This window comes from Crinia signifera, chromosome 6, assembly GCF_055691185.1.
Source record: "Crinia signifera chromosome 6, ASM5569118v1, whole genome shotgun sequence".
In the NCBI taxonomy this organism is placed as follows: Eukaryota; Metazoa; Chordata; class Amphibia; order Anura; family Myobatrachidae; genus Crinia; species Crinia signifera.
This window is the reverse complement of record NC_139222.1, coordinates 67074462-67086575: the sequence shown is the minus strand read 5'-3', so window position 1 is coordinate 67086575 and position 12114 is coordinate 67074462. Positions and strand designations below refer to the sequence as shown.

The window sequence follows — 12114 nt, the reverse complement described above, 5'->3', positions numbered from 1 at the left end:
AATCATACAAGTCGATTTTATTTTATTCTTCAGTATCAAATTACACCTTGTAAGAATGTGCCAGCTGCCACATTCTAATAAAAAGGGGAGGGAGAGAGAGAGAGAGAGAGAGAGAGACAAAAGCTTTCTTTAAAACGCTTACTAAACTGTGCGTTACCCAACCACTGCAAGAGAGACCCAGCAGCCAGATTCCCAACGATGTTTCAGCAGCAGCACGTTGGCCATGTCTGGGTTCAAAATACAATTTGGCATAACATGTTTCATATACCGAGCCAATCCTGCATGAATACTTCTGTACCTGATTGACAGTTTTTACACTTTCTTAAATAAAGCAAAAAAAAACAAAAAAACAACAACAACCCATTTACTGTTTACACAGGGGCGAATGAGGGCACGGATGATGGGCAAATATGTCTGCTCATTGAGATTACAAATATTGTTACTACAGGCTTCTGCTCCACTGTATGTTAAGATCACCAGTAAGGACTAACACAGCAGCAGGGACTGAGAACGATGGACATGTACAGAAAAGGTGGTGATAGGAGTGCTGTGCTTTTTGCTGTAGGGATGAGTGTGCGTATGGATTACCTGTTCATTCCCGTATATATATATAAAAAAGGGGTTTACAGGAGTTTGGTTACCAGTAAGTGATGGCTTACCCACAGTGTGTGCCTTAATTCCACACGGATGTGCTCATGGAGATACAGGAGTACATCATAGAAAACAGGATCAGGTTCTGGTTTGAGGGCACAATTGTATTGGAAACTTTATAAAGTGGGCTACTGAGAGAGAAATGAATACAGTAGGAGTATATGCCTTATACTCTCCCCAGACTGGAACCGACATTTCCTAATTGTGAATGGAACAGCAGCAGTATCACAGGAAAAAAGGCAATGTTGGCATATTGCCTTAATACCAATATCACAACACCTTTATTATTGGAAGTTAAGTTGCCCTCCCCAAATACCCAAATAAGTATCACAGGAGCAGAGGTAGACAGATGAGCGGGGAGGGTACATAAAACATTTTTGGAGGTGACAGGAGCAGAAAGTACTAGTTCCTTTAACGTGCCTGTGAAGAGGTGAAGGAAAAAGTAGGGGCATGAAATATATGTATGTTTTCCCAGGGCTTCTCCCTTTCATTATTTGAACTCTGGTTTCTCTGGTAAAGTGCAGCCAGACCGCCTGATAACCACATTGGCAGAATAATGACCAGCTCGGATACACTCCTCCAAGGGTTGCTCAGAAACCAACTGAGAAAGGAAACCTGAACAGGAAAAATGGGAAATAAAACCAAGGATTAGTGAATACAAGCACCCCAGTGGTGGCTCTATACTCCCCAAACCACCCCCAACCTAGCTCGCACCTTTCACCTATACAGTAACATAGCCCAGCTCACCTCCAGCATTCTTCAGCAACTATTGCCGACTGAAAGCAACAAAGTATTCTTTCATGGATGACGTTGAAATACTGAGCTCTAGCTCCCTACGCTTCTTTTCAGCTGTTTATATTTAGCAAATAACTCTTTCTATGGCTCAGTTGTAAGATAGATAACAATTAGTATGAGGAAAACGTGGGACTTTTTTATACATGTATTTCTATTTTGAAACTGCTGCAGCATATTGGCATGTGGAAAGTACCTGATGGGGAAGCCTGATTACTGATCTGCCTTTCGCTCCTCCAATTACACTGCCAACAGCACAGCAAAGCTAACATTACAACAGGCTGATATTACACAACAAACATTTGTGCCTGACAACAAACAAACAGAGAGAACCACAAAAGAGAAAAGTATTTATGAGTCATGGCTTACTGTAGTTTGCCTATTAGTGCTAGGCTGAATAGGCTCATGCCATAACAGCCTTGTCCACACAGGAGATTCCCAGTTAAGCATTGGTTCTTGCTGCATATAGTGTAATAAAGCTTTGAATGGAGGGTCTGTACACTGGCAGGGGATAGGGCCGATGTGTTTTCTGGGGAAAAGCTTCCATAAGGTAATGGTAAAGTATCACTATGGCCAAAAAAATAAAAATAAAAAGCTTAATAACAGGTTGATGTATGTATGTATGTATACTGATCATGGCAATTCTCCAAGCCCCTGTATTGTACAAGGATTATAGAAGCTGAAGGGATCAGCTGGGAGATGGCAATTATGGGGAAAGGACAACAAACAGTGGAACGCTACTAAACTGTGAGCTCTGCAAACAGACTCGCCTCCGATGAAGTAAGCCAGTTTTAGGACAATACTTTTATATACTAACATCTTAATATTTGTATAAGACCAGAAGAAAAAGAAAGCCACATGCTTTAAACTATGCAGGATCGCATTACTTACCACCAACAAAAGCATCTCCGGCTCCATTTGTGTCTACTATTTTAGTCTGGTCAATTTCTATCACTGGGAAGGACACAACCTCTTCCGCTGGGGAGAGAAAAGATTTGTTAACTTCAAGAGTTAAATTAAATTTGTCAAAATCATGACTACTACTACTACTACAAGCAATGTGAATTGTAGAACATAAATGATTAAGCAATATAGGCAAACAGGACTGATTGAAGCTGGGTTCACACTGAAGCGATGTGTAACCAGCCAATACGTCAATCCGACATATCGGAACCGGGTACAAATTGAGCAATGTTAATGAAGGATAGAATGATTGCGGTTCTGGCTTTCATTAACATTCATGATGTGCTGCACATCAAACCTAGTGTCTTCGCAAGCGACCGCACGAGCCAGGGAGAGGGTGACAGGAGTCTATGACCGCAAAAGACTGTGGGTGCCTCCAGGGAATGGTTAACAGGGGGAAAAAAAAAGTGTGATGCCAGGGGAGGCAATGGCCAACAGAGGATGACAGGGAAAGGCAAAGGGTGACAGGGAGATGATTGGGAGAGAGAGTTATGCTGTGTACACACTGAGATTTGACATTAGATTTTGACTACATAGTCAAAATCGTATGCAGATCGCAAAGGTTTTTTACCTTGCGATCCCGATGCGCGCTCCCCTGAAAGGACAAACCGAAACCCAGATAGACAGGGCAGCAATGACTATATAGTGCAAATTGAAAGTGGATTGTATGAATTGTATGTAAAAAGTACAGAGATAGCAAAGATTGCATAGCACTCAAATCTTAAGTCGAATAGCAAGGTAATCTCACCGGTGACTGGAAAGGCAGTTTGTGACAGGGAGATGGTGATGGAAAGAGGCAGTAATTGGCTGGGAGAGGCAAAAAGTAGGAGAGGGGGATATGGGGAGATCGTGGTGCAGTAGCAGGGGGGGGGGGGGGGGGGTGCATTGAGAGGCAGTTTATGACAACTGTGAGTTGGCTACAGGCAGACATATGAAGGGGGGTGAGTTATATTATAGAACAGATTGTGATGCTGCAGCACATAATGCTTTGCTATATTACCGAGGTGAAACAGGAATGTATACCAACAAGATTTATTAACATCTTGTCTGCCTGAGCGGCAGAGTAAAATTACCCCTCCAGTGATCTCCACTGGAGCACCCAGGCAGTGCATCGGCACTAGGCAGCTGCACTCTCTGCTACCACCCGGCTTCTCTAGGCATGCACAAGATCTCACCATCACTGCAAGTCACGTTTAGTTCTGTGTACTCCCTTTTCTAACCTATTTCCCTACATCTCCACCCACACACAGGTTCATAGAAGTGCAGCCACCCCACCACACAGTAATGTTATTGCCTCTCCCACCTCTTTAAGAAGTTTGCTGCCCTCACCGTCCCTACAAGTCCCACCCAGCAGCTTTCCTTCTCCTGTCAGGCTGCTGGAGCGTCCTTTCTCCACCCCAGCAGAGCCAACAGGAAGAGGAAGTGTAGACTGGCTGCAGTACATGGGGCTTGGAAAAGTTACATCTCCTCAAATCACTAAACCTTTATTGTAACATTAAAATAAACATGTAACAGAAGTTAATTGTTTTCTCAAGTGTGAATCCACATTTTGATTTTCTAGTTTTTTTGTTTTTATGATCCAACAAATTGTGTAAATAAATGCTTATCCTAAGTGTACAATACTCTTCTGCCTGTTTTTTCCAAGTTCATTTTTATACTGAAAAAAAAATCACATCTACAACACCTCAATAGGTTTAAACAGAAAATTAGAAAAATGGCCACCGAGAAATTATGTAAACAACCTGTGCACTAGACTCTGTTAAAGAGCTGGGGTCTCTGTGACCCTACTAGTGCCCAGAGACCAGAACATTACCGGCTACAGAGGAGGGGGACCAGAACAAGACTGCACACAGGCCTCCTCCTCTATCAAGACTGACTACACAAGATCTCTGAAGGTGTCCTGTGATACCTGGCACCAAGACGTCAGCAGCAGATTCTTTAAGTCCTGTAAGCTGCGAGGTAGAGCCTCTGTGGCTTGGATTTGCTTCTCCAGTATTTCCCACATATGCTCAGTTGTATTGAGAACTTAAGAATTTAGAGGTCACCTTGAATACTTTGTCATGAACAAATTTTGCAAAGCTCATTACACTGATGAAAGAGGCCATCGCCATAATAACATCAATGTTATTAATATAGCAAAAGACAAGCCATGCAGGTATAAAAAAAAAAAAAAAAAATGTAGAGAGCAAAATAAGCATAATGCAGGATTGGTGTATGCATGTTGAGTAGTACCTTTCACAGGTCATATATTCCACCCTAACAATGTACCAGGTGAGGCAGCCATCATGGGCACACTCAGGATTACCCTGGGTGGATTAGGTTAGCCTTAGAAGAGGTGACACAAAATGTGGGGGGCTGCAGCATCCTAACACTAGGTTCCCAATAAATTGATCAAGCCCATGCACAGTTCATCTGATTCACAACATACCAGATGAGGCAGCTATGTTATGCGCACTACAAAGGTTATAATGTGGGAGGTGAGCTAAAGGAGGGCTCAAGGTATGTATGGAAAAAACTGATCCACGTGAAGTACATTATGTCTGCCATTGGAGACACCCATCTGCTGATGACCGAGTGTGCAATCAGTGGATGTACACAGCCCCATGATTCTAGGGGCATAGGAGCAGGGGCAAGCTAGAGTTTTTTGGCGGTCAGGAAGAAAATGCTGGTTTGATGCTTTGATTGTAAATTACACCCAAATCGAGTGGCTAGGCAGCATTCTCCACCTAGAAAGAAAAGGGGGTGTGAAACCGCGCTTTTACCAGTTAATGTGCAGCAGGTGAAAAATAAAAATACATTTATTATAAAAATACACTTATAAAATTTATTTATAAAAACATATATAATTATATGTGGTAGGCTGGTACTGATTGCTAATAATATGGAGCCGTGATAGTCACCCAGATTTTCTCGTGTTTGAGATAAAATTTTTTTTTATTTTTTTATTATTATTAATATTTTTATTATTAATAATATTTTTATTATTAATTTCATTTTTTTTGTATATAACAATATACTATATCTGCTATATCTGCCTATATGAATACATATATTAACATGCCTCTGTACCTATTTCTGTATTCATTTCTTACTTACTTATCTAAATGAATAAAATGTCTAAATATTACTAATATGTAGATATACAAATGTTATGAATGCTCCCCAGCCACTGACTGAGCCGCGCATGCGCACCATCCAGCCGCAAATACTATTAAAAGAATCTCCACATAAGCACTGTGTAAAGAATAGGAACCCATAAGGGCTTCACCTGAGGGACGCCTTAGAGCGCTACACCCTCTTTGTAGATTCAGTGCACTGAATATCATGTGAAAATGCCGTCTTCCGGAAACCGGAAGTACGGATTCGGCCATTTTTGAGAAGGGCATAAAGAACTGATGCATAGCATCTTAATACAGGGCTGAATGGAACGCATGTGCGGCTCACAAAAAACGGATATGACGTCACCGGATGTCCGGAAACGGACTACTAACATCCTGATGAATTGAATAACAAATACGTTTTTTAAAGGTTTAAAGCACTCGTTTTTTGATTTAAGTATGAGTACAGGATACAGCTCTGTCTCCTATTCCAGAATATATGAACCGATTACTATTTTTTAGATTCCCCTGAATAAAGTGTAACTCATGTGCAACAGGTGTAATCCATTCCCCTGATATCTGGGGTATATAAACACTGGTACCAGGTATATTCAAATATCACCTTGAAAAAGCCCTAAGGAGCGAAACGCGTCGGTGTGGTGGAGCCCTGACACCCACAGTGGAACCCAGACATCTACTTGTGACCGGACCAGCTCTCCTGAATTAACACCCCAGCAGCCGCATTTATCAGGTCACTGCACCTCTCAACCAGGTCGAGCCCTATTCCAGCAGGGGCTCCCTGGGCCGGAAAATTACCCACTAGGTCGAGCCTGATACCAACAGGGGCTCCCTAGGCCGGAGGAGAACCTATTATCAACAGTCCTATCGGCACATTTATTGGGACACTCAGGAGACATCCATAGGAACGGACACTGGGACTCTCAAACACGAGAAAATCTGGGTGACTATCACGGCTCCATATTATTAGCAATCAGTACCAGCCTACCACATATAATTATATATGTTTTTATAAATGAATTTTATAAGTGTATTTTTATAATAAATGTATTTTTATTTTTCACCTGCTGCACATTAACTGGTAAAAGCGCGGTTTCACACCCCCTTTTCTTTCTATATTTTGGGCTTGACACCCTTACTTACGAAACCGCTGCTCTAGCAGAGTCACCCATTTATTGGTGCCCTCAAGGGACACTTTGTGCCCCACCCTCCTTCTCTCCAGCATTCTCCACCTGCCTTCCAGCCTGCAGCCAGACAGCGAGTAGAATGGAGAATAGATCCAAACATCAGTGCGCTGACAGGTATTCACCACATAGAGGCATGTGGAGAGACACTGGGGAACCAGAGTAGGGGTAAGTTACATATATTTTCTTATTAATTATATATGGGTGGGAAAGGGGTCCCAGTTAATTGCTTTGCCCAGGGCATACAGTGCTGTTAAAAGAGTTCTGGTTAAAGTAACAGTCCCATGAATACAAAGACCTACAAGCAAAACCTTACCCACAGCCTCCATCCCAATTTGCATCCTGGTTCCATCTCTCTTCTCAATAAACAAGCACCTGGCCATCCACATGATGTAAAAATAAATAAAAATAAAGTGATTGATCAGAGCAGGCCACCTTCTTCCATTGCTCCATGTTGGAGTCCGTTCCGGCTTCCACATGCCTATTGTAGAAGAGCTTGGGCACTGGCCGTTCTGCGGCTATGCAGCAAGATGTGCCTGGGGCAGTCATAGCCAACACAAAATTTTTCATTTGTGCTACAGTATATCTTCTCTGTAATTATCAATGTTGACTGTTCACCAGTTGTCCTACCTTGGACTGAGGTGGCCCGGGTGACTGTTCACCAGTTGTCCTTCCTTGGGTGGCTTTGGTAGATACTAACCACGGATTACTACGAACAACCCATACCACCTGCCATATTTGGAAAGCTTGGACCTAGTCATCATAATTAGGATTTAGTCCATACTCTTGCCCATTTTTCCGGCTTCTAATCACTGGCTGCTTGATCTACCCCACCCCCTGGTAGGTGCCATTGTTTGTAATGAGATCATTAATGTTAATTCACCGGTCAGTGGTTCTAACGTTACGTCTGATTATATATATATATATATATAGATAGATATATATATATATATATATATATATATATATATATATATATATATAGAGAGAGATATATATATCTATAGATATATCTATATCTATGGAAAAAAGTACTTGTGAGCTGCGCTCAGTATAAAATGTCCAAATTTGGTCCAGCAAATAAATCCTTAATAGGAATTCCAAATAAACAGTCACCAAAGTCCACAATTAGAGCTGCAGCTCCCTTTGAATAAATGTGGCATCCAGGGTCAGGATGAATGGATATCTAAAAAATACAGAGAACAAAGGGGCGCTCCATAGTGCATGTAAATGATGTTTTTAATAGAGCAAACACACTCCAACAACGATAAAAGCAGTTGCTCGTACCATATAAAAAACTGCTGTGGGCTGTTTACCACAAGATGTTAAACAAATACTCCAGGCACACAGCTCCTGATGATATGCTCACCACCACCAGAGGGAGGGATTCCGCATACGCTGGCTGGAGACAGGGTATGGCAAGACGCGGGTACCCGCGTCTTGCCATACCCTGTCTCCAGCCTGGTGTTTGCGTCCCCGACAAGTGGTCAGGAGTCCCGGCAGCGCAAGCCAGCGTATGCGGAATCCCTCCCTCTGGTGGTGGTGAGCATATCATCAGGAGCTGTGTGCCTGGAGTATTTGTTTAACATCTTGTGGTAACCAGCCCACAGCAGTTTTTTATATGGTACGAGCAACTGCTTTTATCGTTGTTGGAGTGTGTATGCTCTATTAAAAACATCATTTACATGCACTATGGAGCGCCCCTTTGTTCTCTGTATTTTTTAGATATATATATATATATATATACATATATATACATATATATATATATATATATATATATATACATATATATATATATATATACATATATATATATATATATATATATATACACACACAGGTTGAGTATCCCGTATCCAAAATGCTCGGGACCAGGAGAATTTTGGATAACGGATTATTCCGTATTTCGGAATATTTTAATATTTCAATGATGTATTTTGAAGTATCTTGCATTTATGCTGTATAAACACATAATATACACACAGATATATTTTATTACCACATAAAATACACACAAATATATTTTAATTGTTCAAAAAACAAGGTTTCAAAACGTGAAACAAAATTTGTGTACTATCTCAGCACTGAATTTGAATGCCAAGCAATCATTGTCTTGCACATATATAGTGCCAGTTACATATCATGTCCCCAGTGATGCTGTTACAAATGTCCCCAGTGAGTTTTTAGCAAAAAAAAAAACAAATTTCACTTTCTGGAAAGTCCGTATTTCGGAATAGTTTGGATAACGGATATTCGGATACGGGATACTCGACCTGTATATATATATATATCACACACACAGTTAGTGTCTCAGAAACTATATTGGCACTACAGCTGTACGAGTACTGGGAGCTCTGCTTCTCATACAGAGTAGCAATGACTGCATACTACATTCTCTCAGCCTTCTGGAACAGGATGTGTCTGTTGTTCAGGTAAATACGCTATCTATACACTCTTGTGTATGGCAGCAGAGGCCTCTCCTCTCTGCTGTCTTATTCTCCAAGGCAACCAACTGGGAATTCTTGGAAGCAGCTGGCCTGTCTGTTCATGCTGAATTTCAGGGCAATGGAAGATGGGGGAACGGAGAGGTGCCAGTACAGCCCCACTCGTTACAGGCACTGCTCTATTCATTATCATGTCAATAGAGTCTGCACAGCCCAGACAAAGCAGGGTTATGAGAACCTCCCAGAGCATCCTGACTCAATCAAGCAACAATACTTCTTACAAGAGCATCTGTAACACAGACGTGATTATGTGGGGGGCCTGCTCAGGGTTCCTCCGAAAAAAAAAATGATATTTGAGCTAACCAAAAAAATAGAATACAGCAACTGGGCAGAGGAAAGCAATCGTTCCAAAATAGGATACTTAATATTAACTCTATATTGAGTTTCTCAAGGGTGAACCATGCAAAATGAATAGCTTTTAGGTAGAGTCCTAAGGTTCAACTTCAAGCAGGGCTCTTTTATATGTGTGGAGATTCTATGTTCTCTCTGGGTTTCCTCCCAGGTTAATTGGTGCGGTATGTGACTGAAATATAGAATTAATATTGGTGCATTTGTTATGGTTTTGCTGCCTTACATCCCTGAGGGCTTGGGTTTGATTCCACAAAGACCCTACATTTGGAGTTTGTGTGTTCTCACTATTTGTATGAGTCTCTATCAGGTATACACATACTAGAAGATAAAAATATGAACTGGAAGAACAATGCTAACCCCGGTGTTTGCATGTGGTAGGGAGATGTAGTTCGGTTACAGACATTCAGGATATCTGACCAGCAGAAGGGTGTCAGCAACATTTAAACCCAACACATGTTTAAAGTTCTAAAGCAGATACGGTTACTCCACTATCATGTCAGCATACTACAGAACTATTAACAAATAATTATAAAAAATGTAAACGGTATTACAATTACTGTACAACAATTGGGGCCAGAACAGAAACAATGTACCGCCCATTCACAAGGTGCGGTACCATAAATTGGGAAACACAAACTTTTACTTTTTTTTTTTTTAACCTGATGTGACTTAATACAGACTTGCAAGCAGCTGGTAATTCCCTATGCTATTTGGAGTATGTTAGAAACCAGAGAATGGGAGGTATGTCTGGCTAAGAGCAGAACGAGGGAGAGTGATCAGTGGCCTCACGTGTGTAATTACACAGACACGACAAGGAGAGTGCACACTGGAGGGGAAGCGGATACTTACAAGTTAGCAAAATAATGAAAATGACACCCCGCATTAAGCTCTCTACTACTGGTTACCCCCTGTGAGAGATGAATTACCTCGTGTCGGCCTGTCACTGTGTCTAGCAGTCAGATTGGAATTGTCCCTCAAATAGTCAACATACATATTCATTTGATTCAATCATTCTCTTCCACTAAGGGAACGACTGATAAACTTCAAATTAACCTGACACGGCTTACACCAATAACATACTTGTAATTATAAGCAGGGGGAATCCCAGGCAGACGTTTACTGTTGCAATTAAGGTCCTAATTATCCGGTCCTGAAAAGGATCCCAGTCTCTAGCAATTAATTACCAAAGGAGCAAGCAAGTTATTTCAAATTAGGTGGAGCAAACTTTTCCCCAGCGGGATCATTGCCGCTACGTGGTTCTATTTTTAATGTTCGTGGCATAGATGGGAAACTTGTAGGCATGCAAGGAAGCCGGTTTTCCTGTTGACAAACAGTTATCAGCCACTTAACTTTCTTATCGTAATAGGTCACCGGTCGCGGTGGTATTTTGTAAATCAGTCTCTCACAGGCGGATCTATCTACCCAAAATAATGAAGCGTAATATTTAAGAAATTTACTATTTGGTACTTACACCCTTTCTTTTTTTAGCCTCTCTATAATCACCTCAAAAGCGATGGAAAGAACGCAGAGAAATTTAATGGAATAAAAAAAAAAAAGCTTATCCTTAACGACAGAATATGCGAAACATTACATTGTTGGAAGGCAGAATTCAAAGGAAAAGCAGCACTTGCAAATTCCATCATGTTGGAGGAGGGGAATTTACTGGAAACACAGCTCTAATACAGGAGCCCTAGCTAAGAGGAGGTGTGGCTGAAAGCATTACAAGCAATGTGGCAAAGTGAGATTCTGTAAGAAAGATTTCATTCCATTATTACGGGAGAGTGTAAAGGATCGCTGAGAAATGGAGCAGAGGCTTGAGGCACAGCAGCCAACCCTTGTATTATGGAGGATACTTGATTGTAAAAATTTAATTAACCTCAATAAATCAATCCCTTTTGATAAACAGTCATGGGTACTTAAAGATCAATCTATGGTGTTTAGCCCGGAGATCATAAAAAATGAAACGCAAGTGTGTGCTTTGTGAAAGAGCGAAGGGCAGACCTAAAGACAGCCATTGACTTGGAAAGGTCTTCTCAGGCTACCAACAAATCCCTAGTGCCGGTACGTGCACTCTTATAACAGACAAAATATTAGGCTCCTTTTTAAAGACATTGATTTATTTTTTATTTTTTGTGTGTACCTTTACATGCCCTGAAGGCATAATAAGGACTGTAAGATTTTCGTAAATCGGTTGAGATTTATAGAAATTGGGGGAATTGAGGCCAAATCATTCTGGCGTTTACCCAGCATTAATTTATTGAAACTAGACTGTGGTCTGTCACCTGCTAGACCATACTAGGGGTTTCCTGCATACACAAATGCCAGACAATCAAACCGTGATTCACTTGTGTAAGTTCTGGATTTGCATTTATACATAATATTCAGTACTATGATGGGATTCGTGCAGTGCCATCAAGCAGGACTTTCTCTGATGAGCATGCAATATCAGTCGCTATTCTAAAGGCAACTGTGTTCAGGTTTAAATTGATGTTTATTATTTTATATATTTGATATAGGTCATTGATTATAAAAAATAAAATAAAATAAAAA

At 41.0% G+C, this 12114-nt stretch overlaps 1 protein-coding gene across 3 annotated transcripts in view; it reads right to left on the bottom strand.

The window, feature by feature from the left end:
- The window catches only part of ADK (adenosine kinase), a 279777-nt gene continuing 267663 nt past the window's right edge, over window positions 1-12114 (bottom strand). For all 3 annotated transcript variants that reach the window (XM_083146206.1, XM_083146208.1, XM_083146207.1), the window contains exons 10-11: window positions 2335-2421; window positions 1-1266 (exon numbers count right to left, since the gene is read on the bottom strand). In XM_083146206.1, the coding sequence (XP_083002332.1) occupies window positions 1142-1266; window positions 2335-2421 (212 nt within the window). In that variant the 3' untranslated portion in view covers window positions 1-1141. The remainder of the gene's footprint in view (window positions 1267-2334; window positions 2422-12114) is intronic.